General features: G+C 50.4%; 2 protein-coding genes across 4 annotated transcripts in view; one reads left to right on the plus strand and one right to left on the minus strand.

Annotated features, from left to right (window-relative positions):
* TG (thyroglobulin) overlaps positions 1 to 23847 on the minus strand; it is a 242487-nt gene that overhangs the window by 21826 nt on the left and 196814 nt on the right. Inside the window, exons 42-43 of the mRNA XM_067711217.1 lie at positions 13416 to 13580; positions 12238 to 12405 (exon numbers count right to left, since the gene is read on the minus strand). Coding sequence (XP_067567318.1) covers positions 12238 to 12405; positions 13416 to 13580 — 333 coding nt within the window. The remainder of the gene's footprint in view (positions 1 to 12237; positions 12406 to 13415; positions 13581 to 23847) is intronic.
* SLA (Src like adaptor) overlaps positions 1 to 23847 on the plus strand; it is an 83687-nt gene that overhangs the window by 14648 nt on the left and 45192 nt on the right. Inside the window, exon 1 of one of the 3 annotated variants that reach the window (XM_067711214.1) lies at positions 5934 to 6528. The exons of 1 other annotated variant lie outside the window; for it this stretch is intronic. The gene's annotated coding sequence lies outside the window, so the exon portion shown is untranslated. Of the gene's footprint in view, positions 1 to 5933; positions 6529 to 23847 lie in introns of those variants that run through there. One more of the 3 variants, XM_067711216.1, reaches the window with a different exon arrangement.

Here is a 23847-nt window from a genome sequence, read left to right on the forward strand (position 1 = left end):
TTCCCATATGAGTGAAAACATGTGGTATTTGTCTTCCTCCTCCCCCTTCCTTCCTTTCTTATCCTGTCTGCCTGGGAGAGTCTGGGGAGGCCATGTCATCCCCTCAGGACTCAGTTTCCTCATTTCTGAAGACAAGGGGTGGGGAGGGAGTATCAGTGACGCAGCTCTGGTGTCGGAGATCCAGACCCCTCGGCCCTTGTACGGTCCTAGGATGTGTGTTTACATATTTCTAGGCTCTTATTTCAACACTGACATGTGCTTATCAGGATATCCTGACATGTTTAAATTGTTTTTCTAAACATTACCAAGCACACAGGAACTGTGATTAGAATTCAAGGAGTGGGTATGATCAGTAAGTGACCCCTTCCGTCCGAGACACTCTTTCAGCACATCCTGGGGTTCTGGGTTGGACTGCCTTCAGCCTGGCTCACCAAGAGGCTGGACCAGTGGCTGGAATCACTGATCAGAGGCACGTCTGCTGGTGGCCACACACCAGCTTCAGGAGAGATGAGGAAAGGAGACAGGGAGAGGTGTGCAAAAAGGGCTTCATTTGAATTCTACCTATATTCTATCTATCTATCTTTGTTATCTATCTATAACGGGTTATTTCTTGGAAAAAGATCTGAAGCAAATGTGGCAAAATATTAATATCTGTTAAATCTGAATAGTGATGTTTCTTTTATCAGTGTTTTTTATATCAAATATTTCTGACCATGATCTATAATAAAAAAGACATTTTACACATGCAGAATTCACACACACACACTCACCCTCAATGCCTGTAGTAACGTTCACGAACAACATTCATACTCATTGCTGTTAACATACATGATATATCTGATAGTTTCCATTCTATTCTATTCTAGTCTAATCTAGTCTATTCAAAAATGCCTGCCTGAAATCTACTTAATTGACTTCACAGCCTACTAATAGTTTAGGGGGAAACCTGCATTATGTTATTCCCTGTTATTTTCTGAGTTTTTGGAATATTTTATCACAAAAATTAGATTAGTCACCATTCGCATAACTCCAATCATTGCTAAACATTTAGCATGTGTATTTCACTGGAGTATCAAGATCACCATATGAGGTGGGCAGTTGCATAGAATCATTGCCAAATTCCAGTGAAACCTGCATATAAGGGGCTTAGCACAGCTCTGGGCACACATGGTCAGTAGCGGTGAGCGAGTACTATTGCCCTGTCCCAGGCGCAGGCAGGGGCCCCTGGGGTGCTTCAAGATGCTGCGCTGAATCCCCAGGTGCTGTTATTGTCAGTTTAACGCCTAGTGTTCCAGAACTACCAAGCAGAGAGGCACGCAGGGCTCTAGCGGGTGTCCAGGAAATAAGTGTTGGACAAATGAATGGAAGAGACACTGACCTCCACAGAGATAACACAGGTGAGGCTGCAAGTCCAAAGTAAAACCTCCTAGATTCAAATCCCAGAGCTGGAAAGACCTGGGCTTGGATGCCCGCTTTGCTACGTATTAGTTATGTGACTTTGGGCAACTTACTGAATCCCTCTCTGCCTTTGTTTTCTCCTCTGTACGATGGGCACAATAATATTACCCTCTTCATAAACCTGTCCTGAGGTTAAATGAGATGACACCTACACACTCTTAGCACGATGTCGGCGGCTGGGTGTCTGCAGCTCAGCTGGCCCAGGGGAGCCCATGCTTTAGAGCCAGGCCTGATCCAGGCTGGTCCCGCTGGCTGTGGGTCCAGATCCTTGGGAACTCCTCTTCTGGATCACTGCTAGAAAACGACTGACCTCACCCAAAGGACAGAGCCTCCTTCACGGGTGCTGCGGAAACTCTTTCCATAAGATGCACCTTTTAGGAGCAGCAGGGCACCAAGCCCTGGGCCTTGCCAGAAGTACCTCCAACCATCTGAACAATTCCATGGCTAGAATGCTAAAGGGAGGGGCCCAGGTTCTGCTTCCACAAGACTGCGATTCGTTTCACATTCTGAGCGGATCTGAGCCTCTGAGACAAGCTGGGCCGTGGCTGCATCCACAGTCAGTATTTTGAAGAGACGGTTGGAGTGCGGATCTGAGCCCCCTGGGGGCGCGTGGGGATGCGAAGGGGCCCGTTTTCAGGAAGACCCAGGTCTCTTCCTTCTTGGCGAGGACAGAAGCACAGATGCTGTTGCTGGTTTAATTAGAGAGGCAGCAGGAGGGATGTGGCTACCACGTGACTGCCAAGCCAGGGCCGAAGCCACAAGCTGTAATGACAGGCAAGACGTGCCTCAGAGGCGGGTTTGCTGGGCCTGGGCTCATTAAGGGCCATCGAGAATTGTATTCATTATTATCAAATGGGTGACAGTAGATATTACTTCTCTCTCCCCTCTGGTTAGTAAATTATTAGAAGTAGGTGTCCTTGTGTTCACCCCAAGTTTGAGAAACAGGATGACAGCCACGTTGCTGCAGAGTCTTTATCTTCAAGTCACTGTTCAGTCAACAAATTTCTGTCCGGCGCCTGCATGTGCCGGGAGCAGCTCCAGGCATCTGGGTACATCGGGGAACTGTACAGCCCACGTTCCTGGCCCTTTGGGGGCTTTTAGTCGAGTTCGGGGGAGGGATGGCACAGGACATGTCTTTGTAACAGGAGGTTTGGTGGTGATCACTATGGCACAAGCGAACAAGCAGGGCTGGGGAGGGCACAGGGTGCTGGCTGGTGAGGGCTGAAATCGTAAATGGGCTCATGGGATGGGCCTCGGACCTTGTGGAGGACAGCGGAGCTGAGACTGGAGGGAAGCGGGTGTTGGGTGTGGGCTCTGCAGGGCCCCAGGAGGGAGCCCGGGAGCTGCTGCTTCTTACTGCTTCTCTTCTGCCATGTGGGTCCCACGAGGCTGCTCGGAACCCCAAGGTGATCCTCAGAGCTCTCCATACACCCGCACCATCCTCTACTCCCAGGGACTCCTCCCGAATCCCCTCCCTCTTCTTGGACCGAGAAGCTCCTTCCCTCTGAGGCTGATGCCTCACTGCCCGGCGCTCTAGGGACCCTCCCCTCTGCTTGTTCAGCGATGTCACTGGGTAAATCTCCCCCCTCTTAGAACATGCGATGTGCAACTCTCCGTGACTCCTACCGCCACCCAGAAGGAAACGCCAGCCAAGGTGTGTCTGCCCACCTCGGCGTTCCCAGCGCAGGGAATTCACCCCTCACCCCACAGCTACCTGGCCCCTCCACTCCCCCACCTCCATGCTTGCCAAGGTCGCTGATGGTCAGCGCCAATGCCGGCGCAGCTCACCATCCCAGCCTGGGGCTCTTTCTTGCCTGGACTTGGTGACCCTCCCCATCTCCTTTTCCATAAAATTCTCCATCTCGGGCTCATTTCTGAACCTCCCCGCCACCTGGCTGTCTTGTCCACTTTAAATGCTGATGTCGCCCCCCCCACAGTTGCCACCCCTGCCCTTTCGCATCCCCTTCTGTCCACACACGCTCATGAGGTGGTACCATTTCCTCCCTTTGTTTCGACAGTGATCCGTAAGTTGACGATTCCTAAATCTCTCTCCAGCCTGTGTGTGCTTCCTCACCTCCAGAACCTTCTTCCCCTCCTATTTTCCCAACCTCAGTAATGAAGACCAGTACCCAGCAACCTGATTAGAAAAGAGATGTTTCCCGACTCCTCCCACTTGCTCATCTTCCCCAGGGCTCTGCTGTACCACGGTCCTGTTGAGTCTCCTCCTGAGGACGTCTCAACACACTCCTCCTGTCCACTCCTCCTGCCCCATCGGGGCTCCTTCCCTCCTCCTCTCCTTCCCACCCTGGGACAGAAGCACTGACAATGTTCTCTGGGGAGTGGGGACCGCAGGAGGAGTGCTTTGTACACGGAAGATAGTTAATTAACTTTCGTACCTTGATTACTCTTGATGTTATGCAAAATGGTTATGACTTCGTAAGTTTGAGAAGAGGGAGACCTGGGGCAGCATCTCCAAAGGCAATTGGGTGAACTCTGAAAGGATGAATGAATGAACAAATGCCCCCAGAATTCTCTAGAGCTCTGAGGTAGGTAGAGACACAAATACTCTTTCATTTAATGGGCATAAATGAAAGACATACTGTTGGCCAGCAACTGAGGATTTAAAATGAACATGACACAGATCTTGCCATGGGACAGCCTGGTGAGGTCGCAGAGGTAATGTGGCAATGAATGAAGTGGTCATGAAACCTGGCTGAGGGTTGGTGTCCAGTGGAGACGGAGGTACAGTGGAAAGAGGGTGAGTTTGGGAAGCACATGACCACTTCCTCACTCTCCCCTCAGCCTACTCTGATCAGTCCGGCCTTCCACTAACCCCACTGAAATGGCCCTTACCAAGGGCGCCCAGGATCTACATCCTGTCAGGTCCAGGGGTCAGATCTCTGCACTCAACTCACACCACTTCCAATGACATTGTACACTTGACCTCGGTTTCCTTTCAGAAAAACGTTCTTTTCTTGGCTTTCTGTGACATCATAGTTTCCTGGTTTTCCTCCAAATCCATATATATAGCTCTGAACTCTCTCTTGAACTCCCAACTCATCTGCCAATCTAAGATATATCCCAAATCTGGGCATTTCTCACCATTACCACGTCTTTAACCTTCATCTAACATGGCAGCTTGCTCCCTGGACCTCGCAATGGACCTCAGTCTGGTCTCTACCTCCTTTGTTACCCTTCCATAGTCAATTTTCCATAGAGCTGCCAGAATGCTCTTTAAAGAGATGAATCAGCCTAGTTGATTTACAATGTCGTATCTGTATGGTAAAACTATTTTAAAAAATAATAATAAAGTGAATTTTCCTGATTACTAAAAAAAAAAGAAAAAAAAAGATGAATCAGTACGATCATTCTCTAACTTAAAACTTTCTAATAACTGCCCCCTGCAAGTAGAATAAGTCACTTTTCTGATGACCTAACAGGTCCCTGCAACACATCTGCCTTCCTCTCCTACTGCTTCTTCCATCATCCACTGGGTTTCCCAGCAACTGGCCTTCTGTGTCCCCCAAACCAGCGCTGCCTCAGCCCTTTGCACTGGCCCCTCGCCTCACTCGCCCCACAGCTGGCCCTTCTCATCACTGAGAACCGGAAACCACCTCCCTGAACTCCGTACAAAAGTGCTTTCCCCCATTGCATCACTTCCTCTCCCGTTACACTTTCCTTCAGAGCACTCTTCAAGATCTGAAACTCTTACTTTCTCTGCTTACGCATCCCTGTCTGTGTCCTCTCCCGAGAAGAGACACTCCATGAGCCAGGAGCCTTATCTGTTCGGGTTACAACTTTCCCCCCAGCCTGGAGGAGAGCCCTCAATGAGCATGTGTTGGCTGCATGCCCGAATCAACTCGGGACCGCTCCTGCCCCGACCACTGGGTGTGGATGTGACGGGACAAGGGGCCAATCTCTCCACCATCCAGCAGGCCCGGTGTCCAGACCCCACCGTCATTGCAGGGGCACACGATAAAACGTTCCTTTTAATTTAAAATCAGAAGAAAAAATAAATATGATAATAATGGATATATAAGAATGAATCCAGTCTACATTCATCTTTTACCTGCACGGTCAGAAAATACTTTTACTGTTCTGGGGGGACAAGTCAACCCCGCCAATCCCTGGCTTCCTCTGCACTGAGAATGATAACCCCACGCATCAGGGCCGGGGGACACTTAGACAAGGCGCCATGTGTGCGTGACCACTCTGAGGGCCAGGTGGCTACAGCGCTGGCGTGGAGGGGTCCCAGCGTGGTTCCCAGGGGTTGGGTATTGTCTCCTTCACCTAGAAGTCCTCTCATAACTGCAGGGCTGGTCACCCTGTGCCCATTCAAAGCCTAAAGGGAAGGCAGCCCCAACTGGTTAGGCAACCTGCCTGAACTGCGTGGCTAACGCAAGGAATTGTGACCCACTTTTCTAATTCCATGTCCTGGGCTCTCCAGAGAGCCCCACGATGCCTGGGGTTGGGATCCTCGAACCACCCCACCCCAAAGGGCTGGGGAATTCGGTGCAGCAGCCCCTCTCCGCAGGAAATCCATGTACTTCCCTGGGACTCCTGTACCGTCCTCTGCTATAATCTGTCACCAAAGGCTTGATTTTCCCAGGCTGGAGCTCGTGCCAGCGCCTGGGGCTGCCAGGTGCCACTTTCCAATTCTTAGGCGGGCTGCCCTCCCCCTCCCTACTCTCCGCAGGGCCCCCATCCCACCTGCTCCTGGATGAGGCCAACTCCTGGCCAAGCTCAGGGGCACCTCAGCGGCAGCGATTCTGATTTTTCTCGCCTTCCTTGGAGATGCCTGTGCTTTGGAGGAGAAGGCAGAGCATCGCCTCTTGGAACAAATCTGCTTTTGATCATGCAAATTAATGCCCGGTTAATGTAGGCAGACTGTCAGTTTCACCAGTTAGGGAGAGAGAGAGAGAGAGAGAGAGAGAGAGAGAAGAGAGGGAAAAATCCCCACCATGGCAACTGATGAAGAATTTCAACAGAAAGCTGCTACTTCAGAAAATAAGATCGTCCTCTGTGAACAGAGCCTTTCCAGGCATCTCAGGCAGCGCTGATGTTCCGCGGGTATGTGGTTAACTTTGCTGGTATCATTAAGACTCCTTGGGTGGGCCATAGATGGCTTGGGGTGGTAAGTGGGTGAGGGTGTTCACGTGGAATCTCTGGAAGCCCTACCCAACCTCTTTGGGCTGCGGGAATTTAGTGGGTCTCCGCTGATGTGATGGACGCGTGAGTCCGGGGGCTCACTTGGGGTGGGAGGGACATCTGCCCCTCCTGTGGCTTCCCCCAGGGAGCTGGGTGGTGTGTGTTTGTGGGCTGGGCTCCGGATGGTACTGATGCAGGGTGGCATGAGGAGAAAGCGTGTGTGTGCGTCTGCCAGGATTTGGAAAATTGGCTCAGGTCAGGCGAGGTGATTTAGTGATTGTGCGTCCTCTGTATTCCTGCTTTCTCGGGATTCTTCTCTGGAGTGGGGACAGTAGCTTTGGATACTGACCATAGCAGTACAGTTAAAGAATTAAGAGAAAAACTAATATTTATCGAGCACATGGTATTTTCCAGACATTGCTGCATGTATGATTTCCTTCAATATCTTTATGAGGATATGTACTAATAATCTCCCGATTTTACAGATAGGGAAACTGAGGCTCAGGCTCTGGAGAACTCAAATACCCCTGATTACAATCCATGGACACCCAGGGCACTCTCCCCGCTCCGTTGACAGACAGCTAGGGGAACAGGGTCCTGGTCAGTTCCTTCGTCACTGGGTCACTACTGCTGGCAGTGCCACTGCGGGTCCAGTGACCCCCCCCTTCCCTAACTGCCCTGAGGTCCTACAGTAGGACGACCATCTCTCCAAATAGTGTGTATCAAACTGCATTTTAGTTACTTACTTTTGCCCATTTTCTATTTCGTTACTTGACTGAGCTCCCCGAGGGCAGGGTTTAATTTGTATTGATGCCCCCAGACACCTAGCACAGCACCTGGCACGTAGTAAGTGACCTTGTGAAGTATCCCCGTGACAAATGAATAGGTCTCTGTGTTGGGAAAACCTACTTGAGACCCGGTTCTAGGCGGATGTGGACATTTTCTACAGTTGCAGGTATGTTCTGCTTCTCAGCACAGACAGGGTGGGAAGGGCTTGGCCTATGTGGATGGACAGAGGATTCGGGAAAGGAATCGCTGGGATGGAGGCCCTCAGGAACGTGCCATCCTGGGTTTCTCCTCGGCTAATGGCAGCTGGACTCAGGGGCTATGGAGCCTTCCAGGTGGAAATGGAGAAACCCACAGCCCAACGCTGAATAGGTCACGAGCAGGCTGAGGAAGGGAAGGAACGCGGAGGGCACGAGTGAGCAGAATGTTTGGAAATAAAAGAGGAACTTCAATGCCACCTCCAGAGGGCAGCTGGTAGCTTGGTTCCCACTCGGGTGTCCACGCTACTCCATGGCATTTCTGTGTTGGGCATGATTCTGAGGATTATTCCTCTGGGCTATGATCTGGCTGTAGGGTGGTGTAGGTGGTGCTAGTGCATTTCCATCCCTGTCCTAAGTTTAGCACACAAAGCGCCCCCAGTTGGAGCGAGAGGACCTTCAGTGGAGACTTGGCTTTGCAAATGACTAGCTAGTAGACCTTGGGACAATCATTAAACCTCTCGAAACTTATTTCTCCCTCCATACAATGGTGTTAAATGTTGGTTCGTGGGTGTGGAGCTCATAGCATTATGGCTGAGAGAAAAGAAGAATGTGGGTGCAACTGCAAAGCCCTTTGCACCGAGGGGCCCTGATTCTAGCTGGGTTTGTGCTCACCCAGCATATGCTGTCATTGCTGGACGACAAGCTCGTGGAGGGAAGGCCTGGCTTTTCCCAGAGGGCTGAGATGGCAAAAGGGTGCCTTTGGCGTTGAATTCTGGCTTCTCTCTGAACTGGTTTCCCATCTGAGCGTTAGTGATAAGAATCCCTGATCCATAGGGTCGTTTGGGAATAAATGATCTCCTTGAAGACTCCTAGGTCAGATGCATAATTTCATTCCTTCCACTGAATAAAGATTCATTGAGCACTTACTGTGTGCCAGCCACTTTTGTAGGCACCACAGATATAGCAGAAAGCAAAATAGATAAAGTCTCAGAGCTCCTGGGGCTCACATTCCAGAGGAGGAAGAAACAGAGTAGACGAATACAGAACATGTCAAGGGGAACAGGTGCTGAGGACGGGGGGCAGGATAAAGGGGAGAGAGGGTGCTGGGGGTGTGGATGCCTTTTCCACCAGAGTGGTCCAGGATGAAGGAAGTGAGGGAATGAGGTACCTGGGGAAGAACATTCTAGAAGGGGGAACAGAAAGCGCCAAGACCCTAAGGTGGGAGTGTGCGCGGCAGATTTGAGGAGCACCACAGGGACTGGTTAGGCTGAAGCACAGTCAGCGGGAGGAGGCGGGCAGCAGGAACGAGGTCAGAGGACAAACAGTGGCCACGTCAGATAGTGGGCGTTAAGGACTGTGGCTTTTCCTCTGCATGAGCTGAGGCCACTGGATGGCTTTAAGAAGAGGAGTGACGTGATCTGACTTACACCGTAAAGGGATTACTCCAGCCCCTGTGGTTCTCATAGAGCAAAGGGGGCAAAGCCAGAAGCAGGGAGATAGTTGGGGGCCATTGCAAAGCTCCCGGAGAAAGATGATGGCAAGCATCAGGGTGGTGGCAGAAGAGGTGGGAGAGGGGGTTGGAAACATCTTGAAGATAGACGTGCTGATGGAATGCTGGTAGGCAGAGAGAGAGGTTTGGAGTCTGGGTTGCTGTTTATTGAGATGGTGAAGACAGCGGAGGCATAAGCTGGTTGGGGGTGGGGACATAAGTGGAATCAGCAGTTCATTTTGGCTGTGTTAAGACTGAGAAGTGATGAGACATCTAAGTGAAGACGTCAAGTAGACCCTGCGCTAACCCAGTCTAGAGTTCAAGGGAAAAGCCCAGGTGGGAGGTACAGAGTGGGGCTGGAGGTACACGTTCAGGAGATGCCGGCATATAATGGCATTGCAAGTGTGGACTTGGCCTCAAACCCGACTGTTACTGCACCCCTGCTTCTCCCAGCTGTCCACAGCAGTCAGCACCTAGGTGGGTTCCCAGCGGGATGCAGGCTCACAAGAACCACCCAACGACTGCACTAGCGCCTGTTCAAAGGAGAATAAATGGAGAAGGGAAGTCAGACAGGAATAGTCAGCCTGTTCCCTATTCTGGTGCCTGGACTTGAGGGCACGCTCTCCCACCCATCTCCTTCCTGGTGCAGGCAGTGAGCTCTGTCAGCAGACACGATCTTTCTTTGCAAGCGGACCAAGGAAACATCTCCTTGAAAGCCTCAGAGGGAAACTCAATGCATTGTTGAGGAGGGCTTCCAGTCCTCTGGATGCAGGTTCCCTGCTGGAGGGGGTTCAGAAATTCAGGGCAGAGGTGGGAAACTCCCAAGATGCTGCTGGGAGAGGACCAGGAAACACCAAGGCAGCCGCAGACAATCCTCTTACAATGGGTTGGCATCACCCGAAAATATAAACTTGAGCTGCCCTATGGTCAACCCCAGTACCAAGACTGCCAGTAACAGCTCCCCTCCCCCCAGCCCCGATGGATGGCTCTTCCACTGGGGGTGGGAGGAGTATAGGAACGTGCTGCTGGGGCCTGCTTCTAGGATGATTCCCCAGGCTCCCGGGAATGGAGTTCTCTCTCTCTAAGGTCGGAGATGGCTGGGATGCATTTCCAGTGCATGGTCCAAAGAACCAGAGCTGTGAGGATATAGCATCTTCTGCACAAAGATTTCCACATCCTCCCCTGACGGGCAGTGTGGAATGAGGTGTTGCATGGAAGAGCGTCCAAGGCCGATGGCCATGTCTTTCCATGCTGCCCATGCTGTAGGGCATCGTCTCTCTCGAGCAGCACGCGGAGAGTGCAGCACAAATGTAAGGACGTTCGTTTCTTTCTCTTGCTTTATAATTCTTTGTTTTTGTGAATCTTTTATAATGCTTAGTATAAGAGTACTCATGTATATAATTTATACTCAAATGACTGTGCTTACTATTTTCTAACTGATGACGGGCTTGATCAAAGTAGTGGGAATTTGAAGACCCACTACTTTAGAGAAGAAAAGCCCAGGGCTAGTGGTGGAGAGTGGCATTGTTTCAGTGTTTCCTGAGTGTTAGCCTGATTCAATAATCAAGTTGCAGCCCCTTGAAGTAAAGGGCTGAATCATATATGGGCGCTCGGCAGAAAAATGTAGAGATGGATCAGGGGCAAAAGTTCCTTTTCCATGGCTGTGAGCCAACGGGATGGAAGCTGTTAGTGACCTAAGCTCTGCTCTATGCCACCCCCCAATACACACACACACAACACAACACAATGCTCTCTATTTATACATATACATATATATGCACACATATATGCCTATGTGATGTATTCTCACGTATATTAGTAATGTTAAATTCATAGTATTCTTTTTCACATTGCCACACCTCCTGGGACAGCCCATGTTAATTGCTTGCTGTGTCTCTTTCTGCAGCACTATCCTTTCACACAGAAATACATACAATTATACACATTTACATTTTACACATATACACAGGTTGGTTGTTTTTTAAATATATGAATGCTACCTTAATTTCACACTCCTCTGCATTCTGATTTTTTTTGTTTTCCATTTAACAACATATCACAGGCATCCTCAAGCCAGGAGAGATGTATCTCGTTCATTCTTTTCACCGTCTGCGTCATATTCAATAGTTCATCATATTCGATAGTGTGTATCTTCATCTAGTCAACCATTTCCCTGTTCATAGACATCTGAGTTGCTTTCAATGTTTTTGCCACAGTAATCAACGCTGTGATTAATACCCTTGTATATATATCTCATGTCAAAGTGGTGCTTTTATCGCTGTGAGATAGATTCCCCTAAGTGAGGTAGATTACCCAAGGGAACAGCATAATCCAAAGGATGCGAGACCCCATTTGGCTGCATTAATGATTCTTTTTTTGTTGTTGTTCATTCCAGCGAAACTGCCTTATATTCAATAGAGCCAGACAGAGCCCTAGGCTGAGTGTGGGTCCTCACCTTGTGTCATGTGCTGGGGCCACCATCCCAGGCTGATGATCTAGAGGACCCATCAGGAGCAGCTTGACAAGGAGGGGTGGGCGGGCCAGGGGGGAGCGTGCTCGACCTCTTCCTGGGTGGCTGCATCCTGTGAGGAGTGATGGCCTCTCTGGTCTGAGAGGAAGTGTCTGCTCAGGCAGATAAATGACCTCACAAGTCCCTCGCACTTTGCTGCGTCTCCACACGAAGCTGCTCTTGCCCTGGGCCTGGTCCACACTTTCCTGGGATGGCTGGGAAGCTCGGGAGCTTGGAAGGCTAGTGTTTGGGTTTCCCTGCCGGGACTCTCTTCATCCCCACGCCTCTCCTTCTCCCAGCCTCCGTGGGACAAGCATCTTTCATGGAGCAGCGGTACCCACGGCCTGGAGCCCTGAAGCTGCAGAGCTCCTGGGGCAGCCCTGCTGGCAGTTTCCCACGGTGATTCCTTCGCAGCTGTAATCTGTGGATGTGTCTGTGTTGCTCACAACTCGGCAGGTGTCTTATTTCTGAATCCCACCCACCACTACCACCTCCCAAACTTCTTATAGAGCCTTTGCACATGTAGTTTTTCAGTGATTGTTTTGAAAATAAGCAAGTAAGTCAATGATTCTTGACCAAGGTCAGACTTAGGTCCAGAGTCACTGGGCCGCACCCCGCAGGGGCCCCTGAGGCCTCCTCCCACCTACCTTCACGGCCTTGGCTCTGCTGATGATCCCGTCGTCCTGAGAACTCCCGATGAGCAGATCCACCTTGACCCGTGGAGCTCTCTGCAGTGCTCTGGCTGGAGCTTCTTGGAGGTACTGGCCACTGACCACAGGGCCCCAGTAGTGGAAAGGGCCACTCACGGCCAGAAGCTGCATCAGGTGCAAAGGGGTGTCATGATGTATATGGACTTTGTCCTTTATAAAAATGGTACCGGAATAATCGTTGCATTGCTTCACTTAATCGGGCCTGAACCATAATGAACACCAGCGCTGCTTATTTACCCAAAGCTCTACTGGGAAATAAGAGTAACGTGGCCAGACAACAGCCAGGCGGGACACCGGGCGACAGCGCCGGGAAGGGGGGTCTTGCTCTGACCAGTGGTCGGTCCCTAGGGGAGCATCCCAGAGCCTCCCGCCAAAGTGACAACAGATCCACAGGGAGGAACGGGTAAGCCTGAGCCTGTGGTTGAGTGAGTGAAGCAAGAGATATTGATCGAGGAGGAGGTGGTGGCCAAAGGCAGGATATGACAGGGGAATTCATCAGCTGTAGCCACCATCCAATTAGCCCACATTTGGAGGAGCTGAGGGTAAGACCTGCGCCGCATCTGCAAGTCCAGGCTCATTGCCGAAGGGATTAAAGTGTCAGCTCAGATGACAAGTTATTCCTGCTAGAGTCCCCTTTGTTAATATCAGGGCCAGCCAGAGAGACTAGGGGCTGTGAGCAGGGTCTTTATAGGCTGGAGAAGGAAGCGCACAACTGTCCTGCCTAAGGGGACATGTTGGCCTCGCTCCACTGCAGCCGTGACCATAGTGCTCAGTGCATGTCGCTGTGGCTTGACGGGGTGCCACCAGGGTACCAGCAAGACCCTTTACCTATGTCACTTCATTTTCTTTTCCTCCTCTATAATGTTCCCATCATTATCCCCATCGTACAGATAAAATCTGATGAGCAGAGAGATCTGCCGACCCTCAGGACCTGTGCTTGGTCCATCACATCCTGTGGCCTACGCACGGCACAGGGGCTCTGGAAATATGCACTCAGTTCCAGCTGGTCACCAGCCTACTGCGTGGCCTTGGGTGGGTCTTGTCTCCTTTCTGGCCTGGTTTCCATTTGTAAAAGATCAGAGGGTGTCCCTCCCAACTCGCACACAAGTGCCCACCTTGGTCTGGGCGTCATTGAGGACATGGGCAGGCTCCCGGCGGAGGCAGGACACCATTTCTTGGATGGATGAGGTGGGGCAGCCAACCTCCTTCGCCAAAGCAGCTGCCTGCTGCCGAGCCTTCTCCGGACTGATGACAGCGGCGGGGGAGAGCACGGAGCCGCCCTGGAAGACAAAGCAGACTCAGGGCCCAAAGTCTAGATCATCTCCCATCCTTTGCTCAGCCCAGAGACCTCAGGGCCTCATCAGGGCTCTGCATCCTTCTTCTAGGTACGGGAGTCCCAGGACCCTTCCCGGGATACCCACAGGCATCTAGGAAGTCAGAGCTGATCAATATTATATCAACATGTTGTGAGCTCTTGAGTGAGTCTCCCTAGGCCTCAGTTTCTCACCTGTAAAGTGAGAGCAGTGGACCGAGTGACCTTCAGTCTTGGCTATAAACTAAAGTTGTATATTGAGGCAAAGAGTTGATGGTGGTTGAACAGGGACAAATATTAGAACTGTCCCCTGAGAAGAGGACTCTGCAAAAGTGGATACATCCCACCAGCACCTCCTGGGGGCTCCTTAAAGAGCAAGATTTCCTGGCTCAGTTAAGCTAGAGTTGGACTTTAAAATAGATGCCCACTCAAAGGTGATGGAAACACAGTCATTGTGAAAGTAAATTGTATCAGCAAAGTCATTGTAAGCCTCCGTACAAATTTCAGGTCTCTGGGAGCATTTTCTCTCTAAGAATGCAGGTGATGATTACTGGGTTCTAGGACATGGCTCTCTGGGCCTGGACTGTTGGTGGAACTGGGTCTTCTGCCAGGGGTGGAAGAGGTGAGCTGAGTGGGGTCTTGACCAGGGTAGGACCCCGGGGCCCATCCTCTGTGGGTCACCCCTTCCCTCCAGCTCAGACACGGGCTACTGCCCACCATGGAATCAGGGACGGTCTGGGACTGGACTGCTGGTACCGCTACCATTACTCGTGATGCTGCCACTAATAATAGTAACAGAACGGCCATCGACTGGGGACTTAGACTATCTCGAGAGCTTCCGCCTTTTTATCTCATTGGATCCTCATTAGAGATGTGTACGTTAGCGGCTGTTCCTGTCTCCATTTTATAAATACAGAAAGAAAGAAATAGGGAAATTAAGTAGCTTGGCCAAAAATCTTATCAGAGGTGGAAACAGCCTGTGGCTTCAGACAGCTGGGCTCCAGAGTCTGCTGTGCTCAGGGCCTTGGGCAGAAGGTGGAAAGCTCTAGATCTATGACCAGCCTCTGTCATGAGGGGCAGCTGGGCTGGAGAGTATTGGTCATGGGGCACTTACTGCTACCTGCCAGGTGGTCCCCCCTCCCTGCTTTGTCTCATGTAATCGTCACAACCAGAATACAAGGTGGGTACAACTGTCATCCCCGCCCTGTTGACAAGCAAACTAAGCCTCCAAGAGGAAAGGGAGAATCCTCACTTATCAAGTCCCTAATATATACCAGGAGCTGGGAGCTTGGCAACCACAGTTTACAAGTACTTCACATGTATTAACTCAGTAAATCCTCTCCACAGCCCTGGGAGGTAAATATTATTTATGCCCTTATCTTAGAGAGGAGGAAAGTAAAGCACAGAGAGGTTCAGTATCCTGTCCAACGTCGCACAGCTGGTGAGTGGCAGGGCCAGGACCCCAGTCTCAGCAGCCCACCCCCTGGGCTGTGCTCTCAGCCCCACGTGATGCCATGTGTGTTTTCACATCCAGAACAAGAAGGTGTGTCCAGGAGCTGAACTGCCCCCCTTGCTCCAATGTAAAGAGAACACTGAGCTGGCTGACTCTATGGTATATGTTTCCATTTTAAGCCCGACCCTGAGCTAAAAATACCAGCAACACAGAGCTCGGTTTCCTCATACGTGAAATGGGTTTACCAGCAGGTGCGGCTCTCTCTGGGTCTTTGAGAGGGTCGTTGAGGTAATGCAGAGGAAGCACTCTGGAAACTGTAAAGTGCGGTGCCCATGCTCCCCTAGGTCGTTGTGTTCCTACCCACCGTGTAAAACAGACAACAGACAGAGGTCTAGAGGGGGGGACACCGACCCTCCTGAAAGCCTGCTGGACGAGTTTCCTGAAATAGGGAGTACATTCCAGCGCTGCCCCCGGGAGGTCCCAGGGGTCTTCATGCTTCAGGTCAGGACTGAGGGTCACGGGCAAAGCACGGGCACCGCCATGACAATAGGCCGCCCTGAGGGTAGACAGAGAGCTGAGGGCAGTACTGGGCCAGGCAGCTGCCCAGAGGGCAGGCAGCCCTCTGCCTGGGGCCTGGGGCCTGGGGCCGGGCCTGCCCACACGGAAACATCGGGGCCCCAAAGCCCAGGAGCTAAATGCAGCGAAAGTAGAAGCTCTGTGCCCCAGACCCGGCCCCAAGTCTGCAGGCTGACTTCGCACGTTCCTCAGCGCCTTTCCTCCTGGGCACCTTGACACAGAAGTGTCGACCCACGTGGTGCCTCTGGGGCGGCTGGGATGCCCAAGAATCACAAGAGCCAACCTCGATGGAGCGTTTCTGTCTGTCCTCAGTATCTGACAGATATTAATTTACTTACGCCTCACTACCATCCCACGGGGCAGGGGGAATTAGCGCCCTATTTTGTAGAGGAGGGGGTTTCAGGCACAGAGAGGCTCTGTGGACCTCCAGCCAAGGGCTCTTGCTCTGAGCTTCAGCGTCTACAAACCAGGGCGAGTCCTAAGCAGTGATAAAAGTAATATGCCAGCCAATGCCAGCCAGCCTGGAGCTCAGCAATGGTGTCAGCAAGTGAAGGTCATGATGGTTGAACCCTGACGTGGAGTCCCTGTGCCCGTGGGATTATCCTTCCAACACTGAGAATGTCAGCCTTTCTGAGAACCACTGGATGTGCTCAGTCTGAAGGGAAAACACACGCGCGCGCACACACACACACACACACACACACACTAATACACACTCACGATATTCAAGGTTAAAGCCCCATGTTCTAAATGGCGCTTTGAGCTGACGAAGTGCAGAAGGATGAGGTGGGCCTCTGAGCCTGCTCTGCCCACAGAGAGGCTGCGAGGAGGTGCGGACTTCAGGATGGGGCCCTCTAATGCGTTCTACGTTTTCTACAGATGTCAAAAGCCAGAGTCCCTGATACGGTGAGGAAGTGGTTAAAGGCGTGGGTTACACTGACATTGCAAGAGAGAACTCAGAGAACTTTCCTGTCTTCAAGTACTTTGTTTTAATCGATCTTTCTGAAGGAAACCACATTCTTCATGGAAAATCAGTGGTTAAACAAGCCAACGGCCAGCTCAGCCCTCACTTTGAAGCACTTGGTTGAAGACGGAGAACTGGGGGCGGCAGGAGGGTGTGGTGCGCAGAGTCGTGCAAAGAGCGGGGCCTTTGGGGGCAGAAGGACCAGGTTCAAACCCCAGCCCTGATGCTCGCTGATGTAGTGACCTTGGGCAAGTGAGTGACACCTGGGGCCTCGGTTTCCTCATCTGTGAATGGGGACGACGAACCTACTCCACAGGTCATGGTGAAGATGCCCAGAGGAGGTGGCTGCGTCTTCCCCACGGCGGGAGGTGAGGTCCCTACTGCTGTGAGCGCCACGGGGCTCAGGGGACCAGGGACCGGCAGCAGGGTCTCTCCAGCCTGCCTGTCACGCCAGCCGTCCATCCCCAGCCCTGGGCCCGCGCTTTATCTAAATCTGATCTAGCTATCGAGTGGCAATGAATTTCCGCTTGCTGTTTTTCTTAACTTTAAAAATAGTGCAGGGCAAAACCACAATTGCTGACCACTGCTTTTTCTTTCTGGAACCTCTGAACACAGGAAGGTGTCTTGACCTCAGCCAGCCACTAAGGTCACCTGAGAGTCAGGGCATGACCCTGGCCAACCACGGGCACAGAGCACGTGCTCATAGACAGAAAGACACACTCACAGTACAGCCATGTCACGTACAGCCAGACACATACAGTCACGCACAGACACACACACACATTGCAGACACACACAGACTCACACACAAAAACACACACTCTCACACAGAGACACAGATAGAAAGACACACACAGATACACTCAGCCACACACAGACACACCAGACTTTTCTTGAAATGGACACCTCCGTGAGCCATTCACAGGTCTTCCCCAGAAAGCACCAAGGAGGGGGGAGTTTCTGTAACAAACACGCCGTCCCAGGAGGGCCTGGTGGCCCTCTCTTAGGGGGACAGGTGAGTCCAAGGAAGTGGCTCTGGGTGGCAGGTGAGCCCTCCAGGAGGTGCCCGTTCCTTCTCATCTCCTTCCTCGAGTCCGTCACCTTCTGCCACCCGTCCCCCCTGCAATGGATCCCTCACCCGTGAGCGGGCCAGTGATGTTACCTAATGGGGAAAGAGGGGGTGGGTGGGAAGCTGGGCGCCCGCCGGGGGCACAGTGTGGAATCAAGGAGTTAATTCACGCCGAGCCCTTGCGAAGGTGCCCTGCATGTAGATGTAACAATGATGGCAATAATTCTCATTTAAATAGCACTCACCATGTGCCACACACGCTAGGAGGCTGTGCACATAGAGGCTGGTTTACACCCAAGAACAACCCTACGAGGTGAGGACAGGGTTATAGCAGCCTTACAGGTGATGAAACTCAGGGCAGAGATCAGGCTCCTTGCCCCGAGTCTCACAGCTGGGGAGCGAGGGCACCGGGATTTGAACCCAGGCAGTTGGCTCCTTAGCAGCATGTTCTAACCTTGTGAACCCTCAGTCTTATGCCTCTGGTCACCGGTCCCTTTCCGTCCCTTGTGAATGTGAGGCCAAAGCAAAGTGGAAGGTCATGGCCCCGGGCCCGGGCAGACCAGGGTTTCGACCCCAGCTCCACCCATTGCCATCTTGCCAAGTCCCTTCGTCATTCTGGGCTTCCAGCTCCTGATCTGAAAAATGGGGATATTTTGGTGAACACTCATGGGGCTGGCACACAGAGTGAGTGAGGTGATGGATGCAAACTGCCCAGCATGGAATCAGCACTCGATGGAGTCATGGCCGTTGTGATGAATACTGTCGCCCAGGTATTTTACCCTACAAGTTGATGCACTATCATTTGATATTATCATTATCAAAGCCACTTACTGAAACGTGTTGTTACAAACCTAGTGACAGGTAGCGAGTCCCCTGCAACCTCTGTCTTGGATTTCTGCTCACGTGCACTTCTTACTTTTTGAAAATACGGACTATATCCATAGGACACACATGTTAGTGGCCTCAAGATGAGTCTGTCTATCATCAGCGTCAAGAGAGAGCCGGGAATTCTCATGCTTTCAAAGTTCAGAGCGGGGAGAGATTTCTGAGCGCGAGGGGGTCCAGAGGAAGCTGCACAGAAGAAGGACTTGAGTGGGCTCTGATGGGAGGAAATGATTAGAGAAAAGGAAAGAGGCCAGGTGGCCACTCTTGGGGGGAATAGGCGGGGATGGCAGGTGAACTCAGGGGTCTGATTACCCAAGGGAGCTGTAGGGGGTAGCAGCTCGTTGCAAGTAACCCAGCATCCCCAGAACAGGACTTAGAACTCAGAAAAATATGTACTGAATGAATGAGCCAGTGGCTGTGTAAGTGGATGGGTAGATGGATGGATGGACCAATTAATTCTCCTGGGTGAAGAGAGACATGGGCATAGAGAGGTAGTGAGGAACAAAAGGGAGAGGGCTTTAAATCCAGCCTAAGCAAGAGGTGCAATTAGAAGGTAGTAAACCCCAAGATACAGGACAGGTATCTCACAGGTAGTGAGGAGTCAGTAAAGGCTTCTGAACAGGTGTTAGAGAAGGTATTTTAGGAATGTCCTTGAGTCATTTGTCTCTGCGTCTCGGTGCTGAAAATAGTGCATAGCTTTCAATAGCCTCTCCGCAAATGAGCCTCGAAGCTTCCTGAAGATGAACTTCTGATGGCAGAGGTTGGGATGGTTATTCCTTTACCCCCGGAGCCTAGCACAAAGCTTGGCATACGGCAGACCTTCGCTAAACATTGGTGAGCAGGAACTCAAAGGAATGGCTGGATGGTGGATTGACCGCTGAGTGGGATGAATGGGAGAGGTGCTGTCTGAGGCAGGAAGCTCAGCAGAGGCTCGTGTGGCCAGAGGAGAAAGGGGTGAGGCGTGGTCCAGAGCATCACTGCCACTGCCCTGCATAGGACCCTCTCCTAGGAACGGGCCCAAACCGGGAAGGTTGAGACCAGAATGTTGTAGACTAGCCGGACTGGGGGACACCATCGAGGCGGACAACTCAGAGAGAATTCTGCAAACTAAAGCAAAAGATAGACTTTTTAAAAAACCTTCTGTACATCCAAGTTAATATTCTCTTTAATCTTTTCTACACCGAAATCGTCTTATTTTCTTGATCCCTAAAAGCATGAGTTTTAGTCTAATTTGTAACACTTCGAGTTTGGCAAAATTTCAGTCAAAGGGATGATAATTAACACAACGTTCATCGTGAAACCCTAGTCTGAGGGCATGAGAGCACGCTTCCCCCTTCCTCTTCTTCTTAGGAATCAGCAGTTCTTGTTTTCAGTTGGTGAAAGCCCAGGGAATTGGGATGAGGAAAAAAAGCTGTATCTTAGCCCTTGTTAATGTCCTTCGAATATCAGACGAGGTGTTGCCCTTGCCTCGAAGCATCTTAACGCCAAGTACAGGGATGAATCGTAACCTAGGGGAGCGCGTGAAAGGCAAGGCTGGAAAGAGGCTCCGTGAGTCCTTCCCGTCTTACGGAAAAGTGTGTGTGTACGAAATACATCACCTCTCTAAGCCTCAGTGCTCTCCACTATCCAGCCTCACAGCCTTGTTGCGAGAGGTGTACGAAGCGCACCGTGTGAGGAACTCAGCACAGGGCCTGGTGCAGAGCACACGCTCACCACTGGCTTCCGTTCCTTCTCTTCCCCTTAGTTCTGTGGGTCCTCCCAATAGGACAACAGCTCGCCAGCCCTTTGGTGACTAATTCTACCTTGTCATTCTCTTTAAACTTTTGAAAGCAACTTCCAGTGTGGAAAAGTGGGGTAGCGCTTCATAAATTGCAGCTGATGGCAGGAGTCAGAATCTGCAGGAAAGACAAACAGCCTGGTCCCTCTGAGGCACAGGGAACAGAGCAGGAGGTACAGCTTCACGGCCAGGTCTGCTTCCTCCCGGCCCTGGGACGCCTGCTAAGCCCTCCGCAGCCTCTCTCCACCTCCGTCTCTCCATCTTTATATAACTTGCGTTAAAACATTTTTTAAAAAGCTTCTGGCCACACCACGCAGCATGTGGGATCTTAGTTCCCCAGCCAGGGCCTGAGCCCCCTGCATTGGAAGCACGGAGTCTTAACCACTGGACCACCAGGGAACTCCTGCTCCATCTTTATATAACTTTTAAAGGGAAGTGGAAGGGAGTTAAATGTTTACAACGTACCTTCTAAGAGCCAGTCACTCACGCACACTTTCTCATGTGGTCCCAGCAACAGCCCCGTGTGGACCATCATCCCCACCTTATAGATGGAGGCTCAGAGTGGGCACGCACTTTGTTCAAGGTCCTGGGACTAAAAGCAGCAGAGCCAGGGTTATAAAGCTTGCACTGTCTCTCCCCTACACTGTCCTACCTATGGCTGGAAACGAGAACTCAGCCCATCACACCCTTATTTTCCACGCCACTCGCGGTGGCTTATGAGTGATGACCCGTAAACAAAATCTTTGCGAGGGTGGCCAGGACAGAGAGAGGAAAGGCGGGGAGAGTCTGGCTTCTCCTGTGTCCGGAGTGGCGAATGGGGAAGAGCCACACAGGACGGCTTGCAAAGGTCCCTTGTCATGCCCTTGTGATGTCTGCAGCCTGGAAAAGCCACACAGACCAGAACCCACCCTCGGTCACTTTGACGTGCATTTACAACTGTCCCACACCCTGCTTTACACAGAGCGCTCACTCCATCTCATTTCTGTACGCTCACCCACTGATGAAGTAGGAAGAACCAATAGTATTTAAAAAGAAAATACATTACTTGTTTAACCACTCTTTTGTACGTTCCCTACTTCATTCCAAAAAGATATTGGGGTATACTCAGGAAAGGGTGTCAGAGAAGTTTAGCAAGCTACTGGTACCAAGTGAAGGAGGTTAAGAAGCCAGATTTCCTGAACCCCAAGATGCTGTGGCTTTCCCATGATGCCATGCTGCCTTGATGGAGGGCAGGGGTCCTGTGAAATTCACGCCATCTCCCCACTGCCTATCACTCCACCAGGCTCTCTGCATAGCCCAACTTTGCCAATTCCCAGAGTCCCCTATTAATTCCAGGAGAGGGAATGATGGGTGAGTTTTATGGGCTTTTTACACTTTTCAGAATATTCTAACTTTTCTCCAATGAATTTATATTACTTTTAATTAGAAAGAATTTTAATTACATTTAAAAGATCAGTTCCATACTAAAACATAACCTGACTCTTGTCAAGAGGAAAGCAGCCATAGTCACTGATCAGTGGATGAGTGGCAAGGCCAAGACCATGGAAGAACACTTGGCAGGGGAAATAAGAGGAAGACCCCCGAGGGCGGGAGAGGCCGTCCTGACCGAGAGGAGTGGTCCCAAGAACAAGCCTTGCGTCATCGCATCACAGGTCCGCGTAAATGGCAATCTTCTTCACACCCTGGAAGAAAGCTAATGCGCATTGTCCTACAGCCATCGGTGTCACCTGTTTAGTTAAAGGCAGAATGACAACCTTTGCAATCTTTAAAGCAAAAACAGCGGCACAAAAGTCTATGGTAGAAAATACAGGCGAACAAAACAAAGAAATTTAAAATTACTTACTGTCCTCTCAAGCATGACTGCTAAATACTGTTATCCTCCTAGCATGTATCTTCCGTGTGTGTGTGTGTGTTATAAGTAGGAAACAGGTTAAATCATATTGATTTTGAACCTGTCTTTTTTTATCTCACAGTCCATTGTGAATATCAGTCTGTGCTGATACCTAGCCATTTAGGAGATTTTCTAAAGCCATCGTGCATCAGGTATTTAGGCTGTTAGGGAGAGAGTCATGGAGAGGTTAGGAGCAGCTGCAGGTCACACTTGGATGCAAAGCCCTGCTCTGCTTTGTACTTTTTGATTTGGACTCTTCCTTCATCTGTAAGAAGGAGTGTAATGATGCTGAGAGTTTCCCTAGAGGACTGTTGTAGTGAAAAATAAGATGATTTTACTATAACAACAGGGTGCATTACACATGTGAGTATTCAGTAAACGATAGCTTTATTGTTTCTAGTTTTATGATGTTTTAGACAACACTGAAATGCACATCCTTGTGGCTAAATCTAGTCACATAGCCACCATGATTTTCATATACAAAAGAATTACTCGGTCAAAAGGTATACATATGTTTTTTCTGCGAGGTAATGAAAATGTATTGAATGAGCAGTGTACATGATATTTTAATCGTTTCCCAATAGATACCATGTGAAAACATTTATTAAATGGAAATATTTTTGTATTGTATATGTATGATAAACATTTAGATAGTATTTTAAACCATGTTTCTCGGTCTCTATAGCTAACTTTTTAAAAATGGTTTTAGGGCTTCCCTGGTGGCGCAGTGGTTGAGAGTCTGCCTGCCGACGCAGGGGACATGGGTTCGTGCCCCGGTCCGGGAGGATCCCACATGCCACGGAGCGACTGGGCCCGTGAGCCATGGCTGCTGAGCCTGCGCGTCCGGAGCCTGTGCTCCGCAACGGGAGAGGCCACAACAGTGAGAGGCCCGCATACCGCAAAAAAAAAAAAAAAAAATGGTTTTAACGAGCTATAACTCACATACCAGACAGTTCACTCACTTAATGCATACAATTCAATGGTTTTTAGTTATATTCACAGAGTCGTGCAACCATCACCATAATCTAATTTTAGAATATTTTCATCATCCCACAAAGAAATCCTGTACCCACTAGGAGTCAGTCCCCATCCCCCACCCCCACTCCCAGCCCCTGGAAACCACTAACGTACTTTCTCATTCTGAACATGTCACATAAATGGAATCACACAATACCGTGGCCTTCTGTGTCTGGCTGCTTTCACTTCATCCATGTTATAGCATGGAAGCGTCAGTACTTCATTCCTTTTGGTTGCTGAGTAATTCTCCACTGCCCAGATATACGATTATTTTGTGTACCTATTTATCAGCGGATGGACATTCGGTTGTTTCTACTTTTTGGTGATTATAAGCAATGCTGCTGTGAACATCCGTGTTTAATTTTGCGTCTGTGGTTATATGTCTTCATTTCTCTTGGTTGTATTCCTAGGAGTATGTATGTGTGTATGCTGGGTCATATAGTAACTCGATATTTAACCCTTTGAGAAGGTGCCAACATGTTTTCTGAAGCAGCTGCACCACTTTATATTCCCACAAGCAATGTACGAATGTTCCGATCTCTCCACACCATCACCAACGCTTTGTCTTTTTTATTATTATTATGGAAATTTTAGTGGGTATGA

This window comes from Pseudorca crassidens, chromosome 17, assembly GCF_039906515.1.
Source record: "Pseudorca crassidens isolate mPseCra1 chromosome 17, mPseCra1.hap1, whole genome shotgun sequence".
NCBI lineage: Eukaryota > Metazoa > Chordata > Mammalia > Artiodactyla > Delphinidae > Pseudorca > Pseudorca crassidens.